The 27,405-nt window shown below is 50.2% G+C and overlaps 1 protein-coding gene across 2 annotated transcripts in view; it reads right to left on the reverse strand.

Moving 5' to 3' along the window:
* CAMK1D (calcium/calmodulin dependent protein kinase ID) overlaps positions 1-13,657 on the reverse strand; it is a 430,651-nt gene extending 416,994 nt beyond the window's left edge. The window contains exon 1 of one of the 2 annotated variants that reach the window (XM_021063979.1): positions 13,461-13,657. In XM_021063979.1, the coding sequence (XP_020919638.1) occupies positions 13,461-13,552 (92 nt within the window). In that variant the 5' untranslated portion in view covers positions 13,553-13,657. Of the gene's footprint in view, positions 1-12,044; positions 13,298-13,460 lie in introns of those variants that run through there. The other variant, XM_021063982.1, reaches the window with a different exon arrangement.

Raw genomic sequence — 27,405 nt, forward strand, 5'->3', positions numbered from 1 at the left:
CCTCCGTGGTCCCTCCTGACACCTCCCGCCCCCTAGACAGACTGATGCCAGGACTCGCCCGCCAGTGGTTGATTTTTATGGTCTTCCGTGTGCTCGTCCCTATGTTTCAAATTCTCCACCAAGATGACATGTCGCTTTTATAATTTTTCAAAAGTTTTCCTTTAAGGTACCAACCACTCAAACACTGAGAGGGACAACATACACCTGAATAGGCCCAGCTAAGCTATCCTCTGAACCTTTCAGTTTGGGGTTGATGCTTTCAGATCAAGGCTGACTGTGGCCCAGCTTCTCGGAACCCTGCCCAGCATATGATGGCTAGGTGCCAAAGAGGATGCATGACACACGCACTCACAAGAAAGGAGTGCTTTAAAGCCGTCATCTTTGGGACATAATAATACCTTCTCCCTGTGTAAAGCCAGACTGCACACACCGCATCCCCTCAGGACTCAAGAGAGGACTGTCGTGTAAGCAGGTGGCATTTTCCGCATTCAACAAACAAGGCAATCCAGACTCAGCAAAGGCTCCAAACTTCCGACAGAGATGTGCTGAGTCAACTCCTAACTCAAGGACTTCAAGGACTCATGGCTGAACCCCGGAGACGTGAAGTGGTTCCACGTGGGAGCACTGACACTCCGGAAATCCGAGAGGGTTACAAATCTGAGCTGGTTGACCCGCACTTGAGTGGTTCCAATGGTCCCGAACCACATCACAGAAGGGGGAGGTATATTTTTTTTTTTCCTTTTGGGGCCACAGCATATGGAGCTCCCGGGGCAGGGATCAGATCTGAGCTGTAGTTGTGACTATGATGCAGCTGCGGCAATGCCAGAGCCTTAACACACTGTGCCGGGGAATCGAACCTGCCTCCCAGCGCTCCCAAGAGGCCACCGATTCCGTTGAGCCACAGCAGGAGCTCCTAGGGGAGGTATCTTTTTTTTTTTTTTTTTTTGTCTTTTTGCCTTTTCTTGGGCCGCTCCCACGGCATATGGAGGTTCCCAGGCTAGGGGTTGAATCGGAGCTGTAGCCACCGGCCTACACCACAGCCATAGCAACACGGGATCCGAGCCGCATCTGCAACCTACACCACAGCTCATGGCAACGCAGGATTCTTAACCCAATGATCGAGGCCAGGGATCGAACCCGCAACCTCATGGTTCCTAGTCAGATGTGTTAACCACTGTGCCACGATGGGAACTCCCAGGGGAGGTACCTTTTTAATCCATCAGTCTTCTCTATGCCCACTGTCTCCACCGGCTGGCCTGTAAGCAGCACGACACGGGAGAAAGAGCCCTGACTGCAGAATCCGAGGCCTCTCCACTCTCCGCCCGCCACTTAGCAACCTCTCCCTCTGAGTCACTGCATCTCTCTGAACCTCCATTTTCTTATCTGTAAAATGAGGCCGAAGGATCGCTGCCCACTCTCGAGGCAATCATTTGCAGAAGGAATCAGAGGCGTAAAAGCACTCTGCAAACTGCAAAGCACCACGCAGCTGCGGAAAACTGCAGGCCAGTACCTCGAAAAATTAAGCACAGAATTACCACACAAGCCAGCAATTCCACTTCTGGGTCTGAACAGAAAGCACTGAAATGAAAGCAGGGACCAGAAGAGGCAGGTGTCCAGCCATGTTCCTAGAGCATCTTTCACAAGATCCAAAAGGTGGAAGCAGCCCCAGCAACAGATGAGCGGGAGGGAGTTCCCGTCGCGGCGCAGCAGAACCAAATCTGACTCCCCAACTTTGTGGGTTCGATTCCTGGCCTCACTCAGTGGGTTAAGGATCCAGCGTTGCCGTGAACTGTGGTGTAGGTCGAAGACATGGCTCAGATCCTGCGTTGCTGTGGCTGTGGCACAGGCTGGCAGCTGCAGCTCCGATTCAACCCCTGGCCTGGGACCCTCCATATGCCACGGATGCGGCCCTAAAAAGCAAAACAAACAAAAAAAAACCCAGATGAATGGGTAGACAATGGCACACCGTGAACTGTATTCTGCCTTAAGAAGGAAGGCAATTCGGACACACGCTACCATGTGGATAAACCTTAATGTTATGCTAAATAAAATAAGTGAGACACAAAATGACACAAACTGTCTGATTCCGCTTATATGGGACAGCTAGGGTGGCCAAGTTCATAGAGACAGGAGAGCTGAGGGAGGGGGCATGGGGAGTGAGGGTTGGACAGGGATGAAGCTGCAGGAAGAGGAAAAGGTTCTGGAGAGGACGGTGGTGATGCTGGACCCGCCACCTGAAAGTCCTAAGCACCACTGAGTGACAGACTTAGAAAGGGTTAAGCTGGCAAATCGTAGGTTAGTTACTTTTTCTTACCACAACTGAAACACACACACCCTTGGAGTTCCGCTGTGGCCCAACTGGACTGGCGGCATCTTGGGAGCGATGGGACCCAGGTTCAATCCCGGACCAGTGCAGTGGGTTAAGGATCCGATGTTGCCACAGCTTGGGCCGAGACTGTGGCTCGGATCTGATCCCTGGCCCAGGAACTCCATATGCCTCAGGACAGCCGAAAAAAAAGAAACACACACACACACACACACACACAAATATAAGGGCCTGTTATTTCCCAGTTGTCCAGGGAGCCGAAAGGACCCTAAAAAAATCAACATTTTTTTTTTTGGTGGTTTTTTTTTTTTAATCGTGACTAGGACCACAAAAATCCACTTACACTGGCCATGCCAACACAGGCAGAAAGAACCCCAACCGTCACTGTGCCTGAGGGCCAGAGAACAGGCTGCTCCCAACTTTTACACGTATTTAGCTTTTGGTTAAGGTGGTCATTCAAGGCGTAGTTTCGAAGAGAAGTGAAACATCTGATGGTAGGGAGAACCCCGCTCAAGCCTAGCGAAGCCATGAGCGCCTGATGCCGCTGAACTGCAGTGCGCCAGTGCCAGCCTGGTCCTGGGAGCTGCGGCTGTGCTGGGGGAGGAGGGGGAGCGCCATCACAGCATCTTCCCTTGCGGGGCCCTGGCAGGTCTAGGACCCGGTGTTTTTTTGTTTTTTGGTTTTTTTTGTTTGTTTTTTTTATTTTTTATTTTTTTGTCTTTTGTCTTTTTTGTTGTTGTTGTTGTTGCTATTTCCTGGGCCGCTCCCGCGGCATATGGAGGTTCCCAGGCCAGGGGTTGAATCGGAGCTGTAGCCACCGGCCTACGCCAGAGCCACAGCAACGCGGGATCCGAGCCGCGTCTGCAACCTACACCACAGCTCACGGCAACGCCGGATCTTTAACCCACTGAGCAACGGCAGGGACCGAACCCGCAACCTCATGGTTCCTAGTCGGATTCATTAACCACTGCGCCACGACGGGAACTCCGGACCCGGTGTTTTAAAGGCTGAGAGCAGGTGGCCTGGGATGCCTGTTCCCCGTTGCCTCACCCGGCCTTCAACCTGAAGTTTGCAATTCATCTCAGGCTCCCCACTTCCCCCAAAGTTCTCAAACCACAATTACCTCCTTCCCGCCCAGCTTCCAGCCAAATGCTGGTGCTGATCAGTTGCCCGTGGCAGGAAAAGTACTTTCTTTAAGATCACTTACATCACAGATGGCTGGTCTCTCCACCCGTTTCAAGACATTTATCTCCTCTCATGTTCTAAGGAAAATTTCAAGCAGCCACTTTTATCAGCTTAAAGAATCGGGAGGAGCACTGGGGCAGGGGTGCGGGCCCAGGGGAGTTCACCCCCACCCCCCGCCAGACCCGACGGGCAGCACAGCTGCTTTTCCTTCTACTCACAAGTTTTCTGAGCTGCGAAGGTTGGGGGGTTAGTTTTGGTTTTTGTGTTTCCCCACAACACTGCGGGCCTTGGTGGGAGGGATGGTGTGGGGGGGGGGCATGCAGGGCGGGCAGGGGGGCCACTTGTCCCAGGCTTTATTGAATACCGTACCTTTGGGATTCCATTTATAGCCCCAAATCCAATTTGGTGTAAAAGCAATTTCAGTGATGGGAGCCGTGGTCATAAAAGTCAGAGAGGCCGGCCTCTCGACAGGTAGCAATGCTGACTCGGTCCAGCGGGGAAGCCTCTTCTTCCCCTGCTCATCACGCAGCAGAGGCACCAACAAACTGTGACACCCCTGCCCTCCGCCCCAGACTTGGTCCAGCCATCGAAAGTGGCTAAAATGGAGAGGACAAGACGAAGGATTTCACCCAGTTCAGCCACCAGCTCCCCAGCTGTTCTAGCTACCTCCCATGACCTGGGAAAGGTCACCTCCCATCCCACAACCAACATTCCCTGATAAGGGTATTTTTGGGGTTTTGGCTTTGTTTTCATAACATTTTAATTCATCCGAGGTGACTGTGTGTGTGTGTGTGTGTGTGTGTGGTATGTGTGTTTCCACCTTTTTTTTTTTTATTTTCACAGCCACACCTGTGGCCTATAGACGTTTCCAGGTTGCACTCTGGAATCAGAGCTATGGCTGCCGGCCTACACCACAGCCACGGCAACTGGGGATCAGAGCCGCATCTTGGACCTACACCACAGCTCACGGCAATGCCAGATCCTTAATCCAATGAGTAAGACCAGGGATCAAACCTGCATTCTCAGGTTCCAACCCTCTGTGCCACTTTGAGAACGCCTAAAAGGACATTTCTGAATAAACTGTTAGACTTGTTTATGGGATGGGTACCTAGACATGTTTTCATGTGTGAAATACTCTAACATCAAAATAAATTCAGTACCTGGAACATATATACGAGACGGAATACTACTCAGCTGTAAAAAAATAATGAAATAATGCCGTTTGCAGCAAAACGGATGCAGCTAAAGATTCTCAGACTACGAGAAGTCAGTCAGGATGAGGACAAATATGCTATCACTTACATGTGGTATCTAAAACATGTCACAAATGAACTTAGCCACAAACAGAAACCATGCCACAGACATGGAGAAAAGCCTTGTGGTTTCCGAGGGGGAGGGAGAGGGACAGACTGGGGGCTTGGGGTTACTAGAGGCAAACTATTGCATTTAGAAAGGACAGACAGTAAGGCCCTACCGTACAGGACAGGGGGAATCTACATGTAATTTCCTGGGATAAACCACAATAGAAAGGAATTTTTTTTTTTTTTTTTTGTCTTTTTGTCTTTTTAGGGCCTCACCCAGGGCATACAGAGGTTCCCAGGCTAGGGGTCGAATCGGAGCTGTAGCTGCCAGCCTACACCACAGCCACAGCAACACGAGATCTAAGCCGCATCTGTGACCTACACCACAGCTCACGGTAACGTTGGATCCTTAACCCACTGAGCAAGGCCAGGGATCGAACCCATGTCCTCATGGATACGAGTCGGGTTTGTTAACCACTGAGCCACGATGGGAACTCCAGAAAAGAATATTTTAAAAAGAATGTATACATGTATCCAACTAAGTCACTTTGCTGCACAACAGAAATTAACTCATTATAAATGAACTATCATTTTAATTACATTAAATTAATGAAATAAATTCAGAACCTAGAGATTTTAAACTTATAAAACTGCTCCCTATTTGTAACACTGAAATCAGTAAGTGACTTCGGTCCTCAGAGCCAAACATTACTTTCAATAAGAAACCAAGTAGAAAGAGCTGGAGCCCTTCCCAGAAAGGAGAAGCTGCATTACGCTGCAAGAAGGGCCACAGCTGCACAGAGATGCTGCACAGAGATGCTGCAGTGACACAGGTTCTTGCACAAGCTGCTGGGGATAAAGACAGACGGAAACAACAACAACGCTAAACCAGCTCAGGGAGCAGTGCAGACACACAAAGCTGATGAGATAACCAAGGGAAAGGGATGAGTCTGTTTGCAGCAAACTAGGTCACGCAACACAAGAGCTGGTCGGGAGGACATCTGGGGCTCAGTCACTTGGTCACCGCCTGTGTCAGGTGAACCAGTCGGCCTCCTGTGGGAAGCCAGGGTTGGATGGTGCCATGGACCCTCCAAATCTGTGCAGGTGGCCTCTGAGGAGCAGGGTGCCAGCTCCCGGGGGCTAAGGAGAGAGAAGGAGCATTTACTGGACTTCGATGCATGGCCACGCCCTGTGCTGAGTGGTTTCCACGCATCCTCAGGGAACCCTCACTGCACCTTAGATCAGGTGCTGCTCTCAGCCTGTTGTACAGAAGAGGGTGGGCGGCTGAGCCTGGCGACATCATGTAATCAAAACCTTATAGCCAGGAAGCAGCAAACCCAGGGTTTTGCACCCTCGTCCGGGGAACCTCAGAGCCTCCATTCTCAGCAGCTCAGGGCTGCGCTGCGGGGAACACACAGCAAATGTTCTTCCTCGGTTAACTGAGATCTTGGCAGCGGTTCCTTCCATCAACTTTGGGAGGAGGTCAAATATGCGCCGTTCTGCCCATGTGCCACAAGAGCTTCCAAAAATCAAGTTCCAACAGCTACTGTCACGTTCGTCCTCGCAGCGCTGGCGCTGATGATAGACATCTTCCACCACGGCTGCTGAAGGCAACCAGACCTCGATGACAGCGACAGTCTCCCCACCCCCAGTAATGTGCCAGGCACCTCAGATACGTCACTGAATCCTTGCCGGAGTCCCACGAGGCAGCAACTTCCATCCCCGTCTTAACTCAGCAAGAGGGAGGAACCCATCCCGATGGACACGGCTGAGTGGCGATGCTGAAGCTGCCTTCGCCTCCCCAGCGTGCTGTCCCAGAGCCTTAGCCTCAAGACCTGGTGTTAAGTAACACAGAGAATCCCTCCGTGTCCGAATCCTGCTAAAATACAGGGAAAAACAGCACAAGCCCCACAGCTGATGGCTGGAGACAGAGCACGAGATGGTCTGCCCTGGCATGAACTTGGCCTGTGGCATCCATCTGGGGGTGACCCTTGGTCCGATTCGAACCAAAAGAACCTGCACCCTGTGTAATCAGCATGCTTAAACAGTCAAGTGAGATATAACAGAGAATCAGCCCAGGGAAAAAGCCATCTCCTGCACCTCAGGCCACCCGAGGGACAGAGGGACGGACCCGACATGAACTAAGGAAGGTCCTGCTGGCGTCTCTCCCGGAGTCCACGTGGCCTTGGGTTCTAGCCACAAATGCCCGGGGTGGCCCATGTCAAAAAGAAACTGGCACCAGCTGACTAGGGCCCCAGGCATCATGGTGAGCACCCAGGAGCTGTTGCTTCTTCGATTGAAGAAACGTGTCCTCCAACGTCTGGGGAGGAACAGAGGCCGCTTGAGGTCCCAGGGTCCACGTGCGTGGGTGCCCGCTGGACCACTGCCTAAACCCTCCCAGAACGGAGAGGAGGAGGAGGGAGATTGAAGGGGATTTAAGGAGATTTGTTCGAGGAAAGGAAAGATTAAAGGGATTTATGGAGACCCAGCCAAAGAAAAACTCAACAAGTTAACCCCTCGAATGCTCCCAAGGGGACCCAGGCATCTACTTGTCACGTCTAATTACTGTCCACTCGGCGGCCACGTTTGAGCCAGAAATTTCTCCCGGAGACAGAGTCCTCGTGAGGCCCTCTGGGAACAAGCTCTAAAAAAGCACCATGTCCCCAGTCCCGCGGTACGCATCCGTAAGGCCACGAGAGGTTGTTATCTTTTGTGCAACGCAGAAAAGCTTTCGGCTTTTCCTCTCCAAACACAAAACATCCTGTCAGAGAAGGAGCAAGAGTTCCCATGTTTATTATTTTTCACGGAACGTTTGGGCTTTAAATTCCCACATCCAGTGAGAGAGTTACAGGCTATGTCAGCGTGCTCTTCCTGTTGATAATTCTGGAGGCAAAACCTGGCATTTTCACAGAAAGCGAGGCAAGTGCTTCGCTGCCAGCTGCTCCAATGTCCAGCCTCTCACGACCTCCCATGGCGATAGGGGAGGTGGCACTGCCAGGGCCCACTCCAGACACAAGGTCTTGGAAAGAGAGAAGCAAGCCTTAAAATCCAAGATCTCTCACGAGAAGAACCCCCAGGCCCCAAGGATGCCAGCTTAGCCTCCGAACTGTTTGCAAGCGTTTCCCAGACCACGGAGGGCCCTGCGGAGCCCACAGAGCAGGTGCTCAGAAAAATCCTTGGAAACACTGACCCACACCACCCAATCCCTCCAACCCCAAATCCTTCGAGAACCATCTCGCACCCCATGCCTGATCCACCAGCAGTCCCTACGGACTCTCCTCCCTGTGTCCAGACTCTGACCACCCCTCCCCACCTCCACAGCTGCCCCCCAGTCCCACGCCCCCCCTTCTCTCCCCCGGATGGTTTCAATGGCCTCTGAACCCACGTGTCTGTTCTCCATGCAGCCACGAGAGCCACAATGGAAACGCCCGAGTCTGCTCAGAACCCCCCAGTTCCCCATCCCTCTCACAGCAACAGCAGAGCCTCCACCATCACGAAGCCCCTCGTGAACTCTGACCTCCCCCCCCCAGCCCACCTGTCTCCCCTCAGCACCCAATCTCCGCACCCTGATCCCTTGCTTTTAGCCACACCGGCCTCCTGGAAGCAGCTGAGCCTTAAACACACCATGCCTGTGCCCGCCTCAGGCCCTTGGCCCTGGCTGTTCCCTCCGACTGGAACATTCCGCCGTCAGCCCCTCCAGATTTTTTTTTTTTTTTTTGGTACATATAATGATTTTTTTTCCATGATAGCTGATTTACAGTGTTCTGTCAATTTTCTACTGCACAGCAAGGTGACCCAGTTACACATACATGTAGACATTCTTTTTTCTCACATTCTCATGCTCCAGCATCAGTGCCTAGACATAGCTGCCAGTGCGACACAGCAGGAGCCTCCAGATCTTGATGCCCGCAGCAGCTCCTTGGCAAGGCCCTCCCTGGCTGCACTGCTTGGAGCTGCCATCGCCGCCCCCTCCAGAAAAAAATCCCCCCCCCATCTCTCTCCCTAACGTGCTCCCCAGCCTACTCTACATTTTCCCCGATTCACAGTTTTTCTTTTCTGGCTTCCTCACCAGAATGTGAGCTCCAGGAAAGCGGGCATTTGTGTCTGTTTGTTCAGTGCTGTACCCGCCCCCCTCCCCAGCCCTCCCTCCCTGTGCCTGGAATATAGCAGGTGTTCGATAGATATTTTTAAACATACAAGAGGCTGAATTTATATCATGTCTCAAAAGGGGCGGGGGGCTGAGATGTGCAAAAGTCTGACAAATTCTGCAGCCGGGATACCCCCGGGGAGAGCTCTGGGGGCTTCCCACCTGCTTCCCTCTCGGTAACATTCTTTTAAAGGCGTCCCCCAGACTCTCACACTTTGAGTTGTCCCAGAATAAATACTATTCAATCAGCCAGTCAAGCAACCTCCCCCCCCCCAAAAAAAAAGAACATCTGAGGCTGTTTCCTACCAGAGCTTTCAGATAAATCAATCCTCTGTGTCCTCGACAGGTGTATTTATGAGCAATTTCAGAACAAGGCGTGTAAGTCTGATACTAGTGGGAAAAGGCAGTGCTGGCCCTACAGAAATTTCTATTTATACCCTTCCCACAGCAGCACCCAGCAGGCGCTCATTTAATGAAAAAGACAAGCTCTTGGGCTACTGACCTTAAGTGGGATAAAACTGTCCTGAGCTGTGTCACGTTGCTACCAGCACGGCCATAAAAATGTCCCTCCAAATAGGACGAAGCTGCCCTGGCTACATTCGAAAGCTCCTGAAAAATGAGAATGTATGCCTTCGTTACCCCCACGAAGCCCCAAAACCTTCAGGTTGTGGGGGCACTCGAACCTCACCCCATCTTCCCTGACGCCTCGATTTTGCAGATGAGGGGCTCAGACCAGGAGAGGGGCATGTGGACAAATGGCCAAGCAGCCTGCAAGCCACATGCCCCACGGGGGGCTGAGCCGGACCTTGAACCCAGGCCCAAGTCCTCCGAGGTGCCTCCCACAAGCAGCAGTGACTTCCGCACAGCCTGGAGGAAAAGCCTGCATTCGCAGCCCTCAGAGGTGAGGCTCTATGTCCTAGGAGATGCTGTTTCCTCTCCTCCAGGGGAGACAAATATGAGGGGGTCTCTCTGCATCGCACCAACCATCAAGGTCCCCCCTATTCAGATGCCCTTCATGGCCTGGAAATGACAGAAGCCACTTCCCTGAGTCTGGGGTACTTGCTGGACTCCACGTCAAAGCCTTCTTCCCATCCGCAGGCTTCTCCCAATGGTCCCCCTTCCATTTCTTGGTTCAGGAGCGCTGAGCGATGCCTACGGCAGAGGTGGCCTCAACAGCCTGAGCAAACAGGCGGCAGAGTGGTTACCACTCCTGATTGCTGTCACACAGCACTGACTTGGCCTCACAACTATCTGGCGACCTGAAAACATGCTGTTGATTAATAAAGAGCAATTAAGCCTTTCCACCTTAGTCAGAGGTAAGGTCAGGTTCTGGGATTCCCTTTCGAAGGAAGCCAGGTTGAAAGGCTGCGAGTTGAGAGGCTTCTCCTGAGGCCTGACTCCGAGGTGCATCAGGTCACCCAGGCCCAAACCACACGGTGTGTCCTTCCCCCGTGCTGTCCTTGGCCCCCTCAAGCGCTTTTCCCACCCCTCTGGGCCAGCCTCCACTCCCATTTGGCCCCCACCCTGCGGCAAGGTCCCGCTGACCACACAGCCCAAAGGGCTGGACGCTCTGGTTCTGAACCACAAATGTTCTGCTCTGCACCGAAAGGTACCTGGGTCGGGATGCTTCCTATCAGATGACAAAGTCTGGCCCAGTGAGTGCTCCTCGGGCCTTCACAACGCTTTGTTTTAAAAGCATTTTAACACTGGAAGCTGACCGGCTGGCTCCTGGCAGGGCTTTCCTGCCTTAGGATCTTAAAGGCATATGGTAAAGGTATGACAAACAAGAATGACTGGACCTGCAGAGGGCCTTGGAAATGAATTCCAATCCGAACTCCTGATGCCACGACACCAGGTTTCATTACAAACAAGCAAACAGCCCGAACCCAATATCCACACTGACGGACCAGAGGTGACCTCTCTGTTTAGACTCAGGCCAAGGTCACTGGACTTGGCCCAGGGTGAAAGAGGCATCGTGAACTTCAGACCACTTTCCGGAGAGTCCACGAGACAAAATATGTTGATAACCCAAAAGCTTTGACCTAGTCCATGTTTCCATAACAGGTTACCCTGTAATTATGTTTCCTTTACGTTCATATTAAAATTAGCTTTCCAAATACTAAAGTCAAATTATTATTAATATGCGCTGTTACATAAGGCACAGAGTGGCTCAACCGCACACGCATCAACACAAATTGTTCTGCTTGATTTAAATCTCGACTCCACTTACTAAGTAGCTGGTGTTTGGCAGGTCACTTAAGTTCTCCGTTGCCTCAGTTTTCCCGTCTGTCAAGTGGGGATAAGCGTAAACCCCTAACTCATCAGGTTAGCACGAGAATAAAATGAATTCATGTAAGGCATTGAGAATAATAACTGGTACTGGGTGTATTCATTTGATAAAGTCGCTACAATTACTGTTATTATTCTGCTATGGAGTGAGACATTCTGACCATTTTATTGTTCGTGTTTCACTCTTCTAGAACCCCCGTCAGCACCAAGGGAGGCCTCTTTTCAAGGAATTCTTTCCAAGACAGAAGGAGAAGTCTTTAGAACTTAACAGAGACCCCGCCCCAAGTTCATGGGGAATTCGGCCAGAGTCCAAGAGATGGTTTTGCAAGAGCTCTCGGGTCCCTGCAGCGCTATAAGGCAAGTCCTCATCCTGCCCAGAGGTGGAGCCACCCGCAGGCATTCCCCAAACAGCGCCTGCCACTGTAGAAGCCACTCAATGAAACCACAGCTCTCGGAGCTGAGCAGCCCAGCCACTGCGGAGGACAGGCTGCAGGGCTCTCCTGGGGACCAGGAGGCAGTCAGGGGAGGCAGCATCCATCTGCCTGGAGGCTGCCGGCAGAGGGACCAGCGCCAGGGGCTTGGTGGGGATGCACCAGGCAAGGCAAGCATCATGTGACATGAGGGGGCTCCCCTCTCTCCACTCCCCGCAACGGCAGCCACAGCACTGGGCTCAGGACAACCAGCAAGGACCTGCGTCTTCTTTCTGAGCAACCTGAGCATCTCAGCATCATTACCACAAACCCAAATAAACCTCAATGGTAATTTTTTAAAGTTCTGAACTAACCTCACCCCTTACCTGGCCATGCCAAGCAGCAGCCCCAAGCCCCTCTCTATGAAGAGGCTGCGTCCTTTCTGCTTTCTTCCCAACAAAGCCAGAATGTCTCCACCCACAGGTGCTGTCCCTGAAGCCAGCACAACAGCTAGGAGACCTATCTATTCTCCTCCTCGGCAAGTGTGCGTCCCCAGGATCAGCAGCATGGCGGGGAGGCCAGCTTCACAACTGGGCTCTGGGGGACCCACGGCAAACACGGCAGGGGAGGAGGGAAAACGATCAAATAGCTGCTCGGACCCAGAGGATGAGGCCGAAAACAACCTGGGTTGGAAAATGTGGTTCTGGGAAAGCAAACCAACCGCAGAGACAGGTAAAGGAGGGAGAAGGGAAGCCTGGGAGGAAGAGCACACGGGTTTATCTTAGGAAACACCTCCTCTAGCTCTTCCCAGCCTCATCAACACCTCCATGAACCCCTGCAAAATGCTCCGCTCCTATAGCACATATGTGTGTGTGTGAATACATATGCTGGCAGATACTGATCACATGAGGGCAGAAAATAACTCCAAGTTCAGACTCTTCCAGCAGTGCCTGAGTCTCTTTCACTATCAGCCTCCCTACCTCTGCCGAGGCGCTCCACAACAAAACAAACAAAACCCAACTCCTGGGCAGAAAGGGAACAGCCGCTGAACCGAGCAGCACAGGCTTAGAGCCTTCCTGCCATCGACTTCTGATGATTTCTGCTTTCTGGAGGCGCAGCCACCAGCCTCAGAAGACAGGCGGCCCAGGAGAGCAATCGCCAGTACGGCGACCCCCGCAGACCCTCTCTTGCGTGTGCCGCTGAGCCCCCGGTGAAAAGGACAGCCGCTCAAGTGAGGCTCTGCCCACACGTGACACTGAACGCTGCGAAATTTCCCCCTTCCCTAATCGCGCGGCCATCCAAAGTCTCGCCTACACCTAGTACGTGCAGATGTCAATTCTCTAAGAATGCATGAGGGGAGGACAGAAATGGGAATGCCCAGAGCCCGATTTTCTTGTGACCACGTCTCTCGCCGACACGGTGCGCCCATGCACTCGGTGAGTAGACGCACGCAGCGGGTAAAGAGAAATATCCACCATGCTCAGCCTACAGTCACGCGTGGGGAGAAGTCGAGAGGGCGGCAGTATCGGGGAAGTGGAAAGTCGCCTGCCTGAGACGGTCCCCGAAAGCCCAGAGCCTCCCTGCCCCCGCCCAGGAGCGGCACCCACCCGGGCTCGCGGGGCTTAGACCCACGCGGCGGGCACGCGTGGGGCTCCGCAGAGCCGAGAACCGGACAATGAGGACGCGGCAACCCGCCCGTTCCTGCCGCGGTGGCGGCGGCGGCGGGGGCGGTGGCAGTGGGAGCCACCTCTGCGCCCGCGGCCGCTGCCACCTCCACCCTCTTCTCCCCGGACCCCACTTACGTTCCCAGGGTCTCCTTGAACTCGAAGATTTTCTTGATGTCTTCAGCTTGCTTTTTCCAGGAGGAGCTGCTCTCGCCGTTCTCCCGAGCCATGGCAGACGAGGGCGGCGTGCGCCGAGGGCGGCGAGGCGGAGCGGCCGGGGGCGCTGGGGGCCGGGGTGGGCGCGCGAGGAGGGGGCGCCCGGGCGCGGGGGGCGGCGGCGCGGGCTCAACGCGGGCGCGGGCGGCGGCGAGCCGGTCCGGGAGGGCTGGGCTGGCGGCGTGGGGATGCTCGGCGCGGGAGCCGGAGGAGACTTTGTGCTGCGGCAGAGCTTCCTCTTCTGCAGTTTCCTCTTTCACTCTCGCCGCCGCCGCGGTCCCTCCCTGGCTCTTATTTCTGCGCGTCTCGGGCACAGACTTCCTGCCGCCGCCGCCGCTCGCCCGGCTCCTTTGCCGCCGGCTGCCAGCCTCACTTTCTGCTACTTTCTTGCCTCCCTTCTCCTCCCTCCCCGCCGCCCGCCCCGCTCCCTCCCCCCTCCTCCTCCCGCGGGCTCCCCGCCCTCCCTCCCCGCGCGCCCAGACCGCCTCCCGCCTCCCCGCCTCCGACACGCTGCCGCCTTCGGGGATGTCCTGCTCCCCTGGAGCGCCGTGCGCCCGGCGCGGGGGCACCGCTGTCGTCGCCGGGCCACGCTCCCCGCCGCCGCGCGCGCCCTGGAGCCCAGGAGAGGGCAGGTGCGGGGAACCCGGGCAGGTGCCGGCGCCCGGGCGCGTGCTGGAGGACCCAGCCCCTCCCGCCCCCACTCCCGGAGCTGCTTTATTAATTCTGCAAAGTCAAGTCTCGGGGGCGCGAGGGCTTTCCTCCCCGGCGGCGGGAGGGGGCGCCTCTGCGCTGCGTTCGGACGCGGCGGGGCGGGGGCGGAGTGCGAGGCGGCCCGGATGCGGGGCGCGGAGGGCGGGGGCGTCCTCCCCCGGCGTCCCCGCGCTGCGCGGGGCCCGGCGGGCGGGGGCCCGTTGTTATGGCGACGGGAGGCGGTGGTGGCGGCGGCTGGGATGCTGGCGGAGGTGGGCGTCGACGCGGGCCCCGAGGCGCCTGCCGGGCCCTCCGGACCCGGCGACTGGAGCTCATTCGCATTGCACCAAAATCCGCGCTCTTGCGGTCGGGGGGAGGGGGCGGCGCGGTGAGGAGGGAGCGCGGGAGCCTCGGGGCCGGGGACGCGCAGGACATGCCAGGCGCTGCCTCGCTTTCCCTTTGGGAGCTTAACTCCCGGGCTGGAGCGGCGGGCGGGCCTGGGCGGGCCTGGACCGGCTTTCGCTCCAGCTCGGCCCCCTCTGGTCCCACCCTCTCTCCGCCGGCCGAAACCCGGAGACTTGGGGGAAAGTGAACCTCTGCCCCACACCCTCCTGGACAGAAGGGCCGCCGCTCCTAAGGCTGCCGCCTGGGGTGGAGTAGGGACCCCGGTGGCACGCAGGTACCTGGAAAGAGCGTTTCCAGCAGGCTGGAGGAAACGCAGCCAGAGTTCCCTCTGGCCTCCCCTCTCCGAGGAGCCCTCTGACTGCCCATCCCTCCCACGTCTGCCTGTCAGAGGCTGATCCACGTGCGGATCCCCATTCTCTACCTGCCAGGACTACCTCTTGTTGCGAAAAATTGTAGTTCTCTTTGTATCAAGACTGTCACTCCCTAAGGGCCCCTCGGCTGAGTTGGGCCAACAGCCCTGTCTCTTGAGTAGTGACACTTGTCCCACTTTCCCAAGACTGTTCCAATTTCACTGTAAAAGGGGAAAAAAAAATTCTACTCCCCGACAAGGAAACTTACTCGGCACCTTCTTCCTCTTTCTGACGGGCTGGCTGCAGGCCGACGGCCCTCTCAGAAGCCATCTGGCCCCCACCCCACCTTTTCCCTGACCCCAAGGAAGTGGAAGCATAACCTGGCCGACCGCTCCTCTACCCCTGCCGGCTGGATTCCTAAGGAACTGTTAGCTTAAGGCCCTCCAGGCTGAGCAGAGCAAATGGGGGATGTGGCTGTTAGAAACACGGACTAAACCCACAAACCCAGCTTCTAAGACAGATTACTAAGGAAGCTCTCTTAAAGCTGGGGCACATCACCGAAGACAATCAGCAGCACTTTAGTAAGAAATACATTGGAAGACCTAAAATGTTGTTTGTTGGGGCCAAAGGTTAGGAGGCATGACCAAGGTCCCAGCGGACACTCTCCCATGCCCGCCATATGCATTTGCTCATCTTTTTTTCCCTCCCACCCATCCTCCCACTCCTTCTTCTTATCCAGTTCTTTCTATTTCACCCTCGTTCCTTGCCCACACATCAGCCTCCAGAGCTCATGATAACAACTCTCAGTCTCAGATTTGTCCCCGAAACTAAAGAACTGGTGATGCGGTCTCTCTTCCTCCTATCCAAGGCACCCCACTTTTCAGGAGCAGGAATGGCAAGGGGAAGCAGGAGAGGGTGCGGGTGGCTCTGTGGTCACGACCTTACCCATCCGCCTATAAGGTCCAGGAGCACAGGGAACATCCTGCCTCCTGCACCAAGGCCAGCACCTAGCACGGTAACTGACACCTAGTAACAGATGCATGAATGGGTGTTGCCAGGATGAAGAAATGAAATCGAATTAGGACAGCTCTTTGGTATCTGTGGTACTGTTGGAAGTGCCACGGTGAGTTTCTTTCTCTTCCAAATTTTCCATGATGTTCCTTCAGCCTTATCAAGGTGTCCTCAGCTGGTCTAGGGCCTAGAGAAAGACTCCAAGGTTTAATGGGGAATTGAGGCGGCTAAGCTCAAAAGAATGGATCCCATGACCCCAAGAAGGAGCTGGAAATGCCAAAGACAGGTTGAGCCTGGCTTTAACGTGGTGATCCCACCCGTGCTATAAAAGAAGATCAGCATCCTGGAAATGGCAGTAGAAAGCAAAACCACCATTGCCTAAGAAGAGTTCAGCCTCAGCCTACAAATGGCTTAGTTCTGTTTGCTTGAGGATCTCTCTTGGACTTTCATTGCCTCCAGCTGCCACGTTTCTCTAGAGGCCCAGGTGATGGCTGCCAAGCTCCTCTTCCACCTCAATTCCACTGTCAGTTATTTATTACCTATCAGTCAAAACACTCCCTTCCCTAACTGTTCCACTCCAGAAAGCCCTGCCAGATATTCTGGATTACCAAGGTTTAGGTCCCAACTCTTTGTATTTCCTTAAAGCCATTTCAGATTTTCATTCAAGGCGTTCCTGTCGTGGCTCAGCGGTTAACAAACCCAAAGAGTATCCTTGAGAACGCAGGTTCGATCCATGGCCTTGCTCAGTGAGTTAAGGATCTGGCATTGCCATGAGCTGTGGTGTGGGTCACAGACGAAGCCTGGATCTTGAATTGCTGTGGCTGTGGTGGAGGCCGGCAGCGATAGCTCTCATTGGATCCCTAGCCTGGGAACTTCCATATGCTTCGGGTGAGGCCCTAAAAAGACAAAAAAAAAAGTAAAAAGTAAAAAATAAAATAAAATAAAATTTTCATTCAAGACCAAAAAGAAGGAGTTTTCTTGTGGTGCAGTGGATTGAGGATCCAGCATTGTCTCTGCAGTGGCTTAGGAAGCTGCTGTGGCACAGGTGCAATCCCTGGCCTGGGAACTTCCACATGCCACGGGTGCGGGGGGGTAGGGGGCAGGGGAGAACAAAAAGAAGAGGTTCTTTAATAATTCATCATTAAAGAGTTACTAATTTTATGCCCATCAAACTCTTTTCCAACCAACCCTCCTGCCAACAGATGAAGCTGTGTGGCCCAGGCTTAGAACTAGGCAAGCGATATGGGGGAAATACATACTGTCTAAAGCAGATGCATAGATTATAATCGAAAGTTTCTAAGTTACTTCTAGTCCACCTTTAAGATCTAAAGTGATAAACCAGGAAGGCAAGCTGGGGTGATAGGACCTGAAATCCGGGAAACAGAGCAAGGCCCAAGGCTGTTGCTAAGTTTGTATTCAAGACACTTGACCTACATGAGCCTATAAAATCAGCTTGGAGGGAAAGTGAGCATAAACTTGATGGTTTTTATGATTTATAAATCAGGGTTTTTTCCCACTGGATGAAAAGTTTATCCAGGATATCATTCCTCTTTGAAAACATAAGAACTCTTTGGCACAAAAAATATATTGATCAGAAATGTCTTATTAGGTGACCTCATTTAGATACATCCTACATAAAAAACCGGTTTACATCTCAGCAAGAACTAGTGCAGGGAAGAACATGTCATTGGTAAAATTCGAGCATCACCCTTTCCATCAAATGGATGGTTTGATAACACTCTGTTGTTTGAGGCCTCTTTTCACAAACCTTGCAGAAGCTTTGTTATTAAATTGTGTCCATACTTCCTAGAAATAGTTTAAAGAGAGTTACTAGGCCTTATTTCCTATACAATCACACCTCAGAGATACGACGGTTTGGGTTCCAGACAATTGCATTAAAGCAAATGTCACAATAAAGCGAATCATACACATTTTTTGGCTTCCCAGCATATGTAAAAGTTATGTTTCCACTGTACTGTGTCTATAAAGTGTGCAATAGCATATGTCTAAAAAATATACGGGTCTTTATTTTAAAATAATGCTCTCGGAGCAGAAATTGGCACAACATTGTAAATCCACTGGAATTTTTTTTTAAGATTTTTGTTTTTGTTTTGTTTTTGTTTTTTAGGGCTGCACTCCCAGCATATGGAGGTTCCCAGGCTAGGGGTCGAATCGGAGCTACAGCTGCCAGCCTACACCACAGCCATAGCAATGCCAGATTGAGCTGCTTCTGTGACCTACATCACAGCTCACGGCAACGCCGGAACCTTAACCCACTGAGGGAGGCCAGGGATCGAACCCGCAACCTCATGGTTCCTAGTTGGATTCGTTTCCACTGCACCACGATGGGAACTCCTAAATCCACTATAATTTAAAAAAAGAAAAAGAAAAAGAAAAGGAAAAAGAATGTGGCTGGGAAAATGGCACAAACAGACTTGCTCAACACAAGGTTGCTACAAACTTCCAATTTGTAAAGAACTCAGAATCTGTGCAGCACAATAAAATGAGACCTGCTGTATCCTGATGATCAGCATAAGCTGTTGACAATGTACATGACAATGACACCTACGAAAAGAATAGCTGAATGAAAAATCACGTATGGTTATCGCCACTGCAAAAAGCAGCCTGGTGGGGTCAAAAAAAGGGACTCAACATTTTTGTTTCAGATCTCGATTCAAAGAGGTGAAGACAAAAAAAGCCTTCAGTCCAAAACCTGGGTGGGAAAGAACCTGAGCATGATTCAAAGAAAATTCCAGCTAGCCTAGAAAATGTCTAAGGCCCACTCCTTACCATGAACTTCTTACAAATAGCTATTCATAAAGGAACTCAGCTAGCTCACGTGAAAAATCAAGGTAGAACCAGTATAAAATCTTTACAAAATTCCTGCAGTTAAAAAAGAGAGAGGGGAGTTCCCGTTGTGGCGCAGTGATTAACGAATCCGACTAGGAACCATGAGGTTGCAGGTTCGGTCCCTGCCCTTGTTCAGTGGGTTAACGATCCGGCGTTGCCGTGAGCTGTGGTGTAGGTTGCAGACGCGGCTCGGATCCCGAGATGCTGTGCCTCTGGCGTAGGCCGGTGGCTACAGCTCCTATTCAACCCCTAGCCTGGGAACCTCCATATGCCGCGGGAGCGGCCCAAAGAAATAGTAACAACAACAACAACAAAAAAAAAAAAAAAAAAGAGAGAGAGAGAGGGAGTTCCTGTTGTGGCTCAGTGATAACAAACTGGACGAGTATCCATGAGGATGCAAGTTTGATCCCTGGCCTAACTCAGTGGGTTAAGGATCCAGCATTGCCATGAGCTGTGGTGTAGGTTGCAGATGAGGCTCAGATCCCATGGTTGCTGCAGCTGTGGTGTAGGCCGGCAGCTGCAGCTCAAATTCACCTCCTAGACTGGGAACTTCCATATGCTGCAGGTGCAGCCCTAAAATGATAAAAGAAAAAGAGATCCCAGACTCCAGGCAGTATTACAAAGCCACAGTCATCAAGACAGTGTGGTACTGGTACTGAAACAGACACATAGACCAATAGAACAGAATAGAGAACCAGAAATAAACCCAGACACCTCTGGTCAATTAATCTTCAACAAAGGAGGAAAGAATATAAAATGGGGAAAAGACAGGCTTTTCAGCAAGTGGTGCTGGGAAACCTGGAAACAGCCACATGTAAATCAATGAAACTGGAATACACCCTCACACCATGTACAAAAATAAACTCAAAATGGCTTAAAGACTTAGATGTAAGACAAGACACCATCAAACTCCTAGAAAAGAACATAGGGAAAACATTCTCTGACAGCAACCTTACAAATGTTTTCTTAGGTCAATCTCCCAAGGCAACAGAAATAAAAGCAAAAATAAACCAATGGGACCTAATCACAGTGACAAGATTTTGCACAGCAAAGGAAACCATAAAAAAATAAAAAATAATAAAAATTTTTTAAAAAAGACAACCTACCAAATAGGAGAAAAAAGTTTCAAATGATGTAACTGACAAGATCTTAATCTCTAAAATATACAAACAACTTACACAACTCGACAGCAAAAAAACCCAACAACCCAATTGAAAAAATGGGCAAAAGACCCAAACAGACATTTCTCTAGAGAAGATATACAGAGGGCCAACAGGCACATGAAAAAATGCTCCACATCACTAATTATTAAAGAAATGCAAATCAAAAGTACTATGAGGTACCACCTCACACAATGGCCATCATTAACAAGTTAACAAATAACAAAAGCTGGAGAGGGTGTGGAGAAAAGGGAACCCTCCTGCGCTTTTGAGGGGAATGTAAATTGGTACAACCACTATGGAAAACAGTATGGAGGTACCTCGGAAAACTAAATATAGAACTACCACTTGACCCAGCAATCCCACCCGTGGGCATATAGCCGGACAAAACTTTCCTTGAAAAAGATACATGCACCCATATGTTCATTGCAACACTATTCACAATAGCCAAGACATGGAAACAACCTAAATGTCCACTGATAGATGAATGGATTAAGAAGACGTGGTTCATATATACAATGGAATACTACTCAGCCACAAAAAAGAAAAAAATAATGTCATTTGCAGCAACGTGGATGGAACTAGAGACTCTCATACTAAGTGAAAGTAAGTCAGAAAGAGAAAGACAAATACCATATATCACATATCTGGAATCTAATATATGGCACAAATGAACCTTTCCATAGAAAAGAAACACATAGACTTGGAGAACAGACTTGTGGTTGCCAATGGGGAGGAGGAGGGCGTGGGATGAATGGGGAGTCTGGGGTTAATAGATCCAAACTATTGCATTTGGAATGGATAAGCAATGAGACCCTGCTGTATAGCACAGGGAACTCTATCTAGTCCCTGTAACAGAACATGATGGAGGATAATGTGAGAAAAAGAATGTATATGTGTGTGGCTGGGTCACTTTGCTGTACAGCAGAAAATTGACAGAACACTGTAAACCAACTCTAATGCAAAAAATAAAAATCATTATAAAAAAAAGAAAGAAAAAGAGTGAGTGAAGGAATAGGAAGAACAACGGAAGTGAAGATTCAACATGAGAACAAAAATTGCTATAGAAAAGATAACATTTGTGTTCAACCATATCAAAATTCATTTTTAAAAATTGTACAAGAATTTGTTACTGTTCCCTAGTAACTGACCATTTCCTCCAGCTGCCATGTTTCTCTGGAGGCACAGGTGACAGCTGCCAAGCTCTTCTTGCACCTCCACTGCATTGTCAATTATCTATTACCTATCGGTCAAAAGCTATCTGTTCCCTAACAATCTGTCCCATTTCAGAAAGCTCTGCCAGATAGTCTAGATTACTAAGGTTTATATTTTCTTAAAGCCCTTAACATTTTCATTCGAGGACCAAAAAAAGGTGTTCTCTTATGGCACAGTGGGTGCAGGATCTGGTGTTGTCACTGCAGTGGCTTGGGCACTGTTTATAATGTCCCTAAAGAAATTAATTGTGAGGTCCAAATTTCATCATAGCTGACCATTAACTGAGGTCATATTATGCATCAGGCCCTTTTCTAAGTGTTTTACCATATTTATTCATTACTCCTCCCATCAATTCTATGAGATTAGGTAGCATGGCTATTCCTATGTTAAAGTGGAGGAGACCAAGGTTTGGAAAGGTTAAGACACACCCCAGGGCACGCAACATGAGTGAGTAAAACCCAAGCAGTCTGGCTCCAGAGCCCTGCCCTTAACTGTTGCGCTGTAACCCCTCCATCAAAGTGTTACTCAAAAAAAAAAAAAAAAGGCATCAAACACTGAGAGGCTGTTACCGACAAAGGAGGAATGGATGTTGAGCCACCAAACATGACAGGTGTCCATGACAGGTAAAAATCATCTTTTTAGGAGTTCTTATTGTGGCTCAGCAGGTTAAGAACCTGACATAGTGTCCATGAGGATGTGGGTTCGATCCCTGGCCTCGCTCAGCAGGTGAAGGATCCAGCATGGCCACAAGCTGTGGTGGAGGTCCCAGATGGGGCTCAGCCCTGGGGTTGCCATGGCGGTGGTTCAGGCTGGCAGCTGCAGCTCCAATTTGCCCCCTAGCCTGGGAACGTCCATATGCCACAGTTGTGACTATAAAAAGAAATAAATAAATAAGTAATATTTTTTGGAGTTCCCTAGTGGCCTAGAGGTTAAGTATTCAGCTTTGTCATTGCCACTTCGATCCCTGGCCCAGGAAGTTCCTCATGCCATGAGCATGGCCAAAAATAAATTAAAAAAAAATTTTTTTGGCGTATGTATACTGACGTATATGGAAGAATTGGCCAACGGGGACCTGCTATATAGCACAGAGAATGTACCCAATATTCTGTGATCATCTATGTGGGAAAAACAATCCGAAAGAGAGCGGATGTGTGTACATGTGTATGTGTGGCAGAAATTATCACAACCTTGTAAATCAATTGTACTTCAGTAAAACTTAAAAAAAATAAAAAGTCATGAATTTAAAATATAATAATAAATAAAATAAAATAAAAACCATCTTTTTTAAAAAGAGAAAAGGGAGACTGATAGTTGTTCAAAACCAAAATAGGATAATCAAATGACTTCTAAATCCACAAATATATCTATCTTTGTGTTTTTACCTTCATTTTTTTCTTTTTTGGTCTTCCTGTCTTTTTAGGGCTACACATGAGGCATATGGGGGTTCTAAGGCTCGGGGTCAAATCAGAACTGTAGCCAACAGCCTATGCCACAGCCACAGCGCTGCTGGATCTAAGCCGAGTCTGCGACGTACACCACAGCTCATGGCAACGCCAGATCCTTAACCCACTGAGCCAGGCTAGGGATCGAACCCAAGTCCTCATGGGTGCTAGCTGGCTTCACTAACAAATGAACCACAATGGGAACTCCTATTCTGTTTTCATTTTTAAGGGAATACACACCCTTGGATCTTCACCCAATGGTCATAACCTTTATCTTCTTACCTTAGACCTGAAACAGGGGTAGGACTGTTCTCAACATTCTCCCAGGCCTGGATCTTCCTTCTTCTACAACTAACATTGAAACAGTCTTATCAGTGCATGTTAGAATTAAGAGTCTATCCTTAACTCAATGAAGTGCATTTGGCAATATACGCAGGAGCATTTGCAAAACTGAGGACACCAAAAACGGTAAATATGCTTCCTCTTACATGTGGAACCAGGCCTAAACAAAAATGGTACCTCCCCTGATTTTCTACCCACAGGATCTACAACAGACATTGAAATAGAATCTCATCAATTTATAAACTTAATGGTCATTGGATGATGCACATAAATGCATTTATAAAATTTGAGGGCATTTAGTCAATAACTATGATGTTTGATATAAGCAAAGCCACGACCAACCACAATGGCCTCAAAAATGACCCATAAAAGTTGATTTTCTCCCAAACTTTAAGTCTTTTAAAAAACCTTTTCCTGTAAAGATGTGTAACTATCAAAAGATGGGAGCCTAATTGTAAGATGTTCTTTCTTCCTTTTTTAGTCATTCGAACCACAAACATTTTTGAAATTGAACCACAAACATTTTTGAAATATGACAGTCAAATAATGTGGAAGAAGGAGAGAAATCAATCTCAGGAAATGTTTTCCAACAGCTGGTAAATTCACCAGTTCTGGCGTATCTGGGGGCATTGGGACAGTGAATTGTGACACCAGTGGGCTGACCTGTACGATGTGCGTCAACCATTCTGAGTGCCTTCATTTCTCTGAGACATTTGTTGAGCTCGTACTTTGAAATAGGCACTTTGGATAGAAAAACAGTCAAAGCACGGTGCCTGCCCTCGAGACGTTCCAAGTCCAAGAGACGAAGACAGACCTGGAAACAGGCAGCAAGAATAAAATGCGATGGAGGCTGTCATGGAGGTTTGCACAGAGAGTGATGGGGAAGCACAGGATAGAAAGGGTGCACCTTCCCAGAGGCTTCGTAGAAAGGAAGCCTTTTGAACAGAGTCTGGAAGGATCAGTAGGAATTAGCCAAGGAGAGAAGGGAGGGTGCGTGCAGATTTTAAGCAGAAGCAAAAGCACGTGTGAATGAACAGCAACAAAAAAGGGATATCCATCAGAATGGCCTAGTGACAACCCCCAAACCTTAGCCATTCATAGGAAGAGGTTGGTTCCTCACATTTATCCTCAACAGACTGGGGACCTGCTGGCCAAGGATCCGCCGTCTTGAACTTTGCTGGTCCCTGTGGTGGAGGGGAGTCCAGCCAGGTTTGCACCCGTGCTTGATTGATGACTCTGTCCTGTCAGTGACACACATCACTTCCATACAAGAGTTTTTGGCCAAAACTAATGACACAGCCTCACCCAACAAGGGGGCTTGGAAATGTAGTCTCATCACGTGCCCAGAAAGAGGAGGGCTGGAATGATCTGGCAAACAGCACCAATGACAACAGAAGCCACACCACCCAAAGGCACCGCACCAGGCTGTGTGTTCAGAAAATGGTGCTGGGGGCAGGGGTGGGCGGTGGTGGGTAGCATGCAGTGAGCAGAGAGGCCAACACAGATTAGGCTGGAAGAGACTGAAGAGTCTGTTCTCAAGGTGAAACTTTAAGTGCCTCAACAAGTGTGACAATCAGGGTTGAAAACAGCTCCACCCCCCCTTGCCTTTCAGGAATGGCTCTGTCACCCCCAGAACGTATGTGGGCTTGTGGCTGCTTTTCTGATCTGGTGGAAAAGCCTTAACCATGGCACAACCCTGGACACCTTTGAAGGAATTTGAACCAAAGCCCCAGAGGAGATTATAGTATTGTTCCCTACATTCTTACCTTTGATACTAGTGACATATTGCAATTTCTTTTTTTGGGGGGGCACTGAACCCACAGTATGTGGCAGTTCCCAGGCTAGGGGTCCAATTGGAGCTGTAGCTGCTGGCCTACACCACAGCCACAGCAACACCTGATGCTTAACCCACTGAGTGAGGCCAGGGATCGAAGCTGTGTCCTCACGGATGCCAGTCAGATTCATTAACCACCGAGCCACGACGCTTCTAGTCTTTACGGAAACTTGAAGTCTGGGCTGAGGTCCTACACAGGTGCCAGGGACGGGCTAATTAGCTAGGACTCTAAAATACAATCTAGGAATTTCCATCGTGGCTCAGTGGTTAGTGAACCTGACTGGCATCCATGAGGATGCAGGTTCGATCCCTGGCCTCCCTCAGTGGGTTAAGGATCAGGCGTTGCCATGAGCTGTGGTGTAGATTGCAGAAGCCGCTCGGATCCTGAGTTGCTGTGGCTCTGGCATAAACTGGCGGCTACAGCTCCGATTGGACCCCCAGCCCGGGAACTCCATATGATGCGAGTGAGGCCTTAAAAAGAAAGGCAAAACTAAATAAAATAAAAAATGATCTATTCTTGGGGCATCTCTGCAGGCCTGAGTCTCAGAGAGAGTCGGGAGCATCACTGAGTCTTTTTTGGGGTGGGAGGGGCCAAGCCTGCGGCACACAGAAGTTCTGGGGTCAGGGATCAAACCCACACCACAGCAGTGACAACACTGGATCCTTAGCCTGCTGCACCACCAGGGAACTCCACCTAATCTTAACTCCAGTCCTCGAGAGCTGTGGCCCTGGAGTCCTGTTGGTGAGTGGCTGGGGACTCCACACACAAGTGACTTTGCAAACAACCTGATGCAGGAAACAAGCCACCAAGTAACCAAGTTTGTCAGTCTGGGTCTGGTAAGTGCTGTTGGCAAGTTCGGGCTTTTTCCTTAGGGCTACAGGGAGACAACGGAGTGGATGCACTAGAGGGGGTTTTAAAACACAACTGGGGAGTCCCCGTCGTGGCGCAGTGGTTAACGAATCTGACTAGGAACCATGAGGTTGCGGGTTCGATCCCTGCCCTTGCTCAGTGGGTTAATGATCCGGCGTTGCCGTGAGCTGGATTAAACCCATGTCCTCATGGATATAGTCAGCTTCTAACCCGCTGAGCCACAATGGGAACTCCTAAAATGAATGTTTTAAGATACATGAACCCTATGTTCATGGCAGCACTATTTGCAATAGCCAAGACATGGAAACAACTTAAATGTCCATGGAGGACAGATGAATGGATTAAGAAGATGTGGTATATATACACAATGGAATACTACTCAGCCATAAAAAATAATGCCATTTGCAGCAATGTGGATGCAACTAGAGATTCTCATACTAAGAGAAGTAAGTTGAAAAGAGAAAGACAAATACCATGTGATATATTTATATGTAGAATCTAAAATATGGCACAGATGAACCTGTCTACAAAACAGAAACAGACTCACAAACATGGAGAACAGACTTGTGGTTGCCAAAAGGGAGGGAGGAGGAGGGAGTGGGATGGATGGGGAATTTGGGGTTAGTAGATACGAACTGTTACATTTAGAATGGAGAAGCAATGAGGTTTTGCTGTACTGCACAGGGAACTCTTTCTGATCACTTGTGATAGAACATCTTGGAAGGTAATGTGAGAAAAAGAATGTGTATATATGTACGACTGGGTCACTTTGCTGTACAGCAGAAATTGACAGAACAATGTAAATCAGCTATAATAAAAAAAAAATTGGAGGCGTTCCTATTGTGGCTCAGTGGATTCTCAGTAGTATCCATGAAAAATCAGGTTTGATCTCTGGCCTTGCTCTGTGTGAGTTAAGCATCCAGCATTGCTGTGAGCTGCAGTGTAGGTTGCAGAGGCAGCTCGGGTCCCACGTTGCTGTGGCTGTGGTGTAGGCTGGCAGCTGCAGCTCTGATCGGACCCCTAGCCTGGGAACTTCCATATGCTGCTGGGTGTGGCCCTAAAACAAAAACGAAAGCAAAATCCCACATCCACCCAGAAGACTTCTGCTAGATGGTTACATTTTATCTTTGATGTCAACAATTTCGGACTGTCTTGTATTCTTGTTTGCCGCAGGGGCTTCTAGCTGAAGGAAAGCTCCCTGTTAGCCAGACCCCAAGACACTCCTTCCTTAAGAGAGTCTTTGCACTCTGCACATTAACTCTTCAAAACCAAAACTCTAAAAATCCATAACCACAGACCTACATGGGGAGACCAATATGTTTTTATAAAAGCAAATGACTTGTCACTTAATTTCTTACAAAGGACATGCTCCTTCAAGGTGACAGTGGGCCTCTGTTGGCCTTTCTGCTCCCTCTGTTTCTCCAAACACACAGAGGAAAGACAGGGGACACTGTTCACCTGGAATTTATGGGGCAGAAACATCACAGACGAGGCGCTCGGCATTCCTGGTCCAACAGCTCTTTCCAGAGTTTGGCCCGGATGGACATAACCCGGTGGGGGTATTATTGGGGTGTCAGCTCTGCCCGTGACAAAATACGGGCCCTCAACCTCATGCAATCCCTGGCCTAAAACTGACATTCTGAGGAAAGATGTTTAAACTACCAGCCAGAAGGCGAGCCTTTCTGCTAATTAAATGT

Source organism: Sus scrofa, chromosome 10, assembly GCF_000003025.6.
Source record: "Sus scrofa isolate TJ Tabasco breed Duroc chromosome 10, Sscrofa11.1, whole genome shotgun sequence".
Classification (NCBI taxonomy): Eukaryota; Metazoa; Chordata; class Mammalia; order Artiodactyla; family Suidae; genus Sus; species Sus scrofa.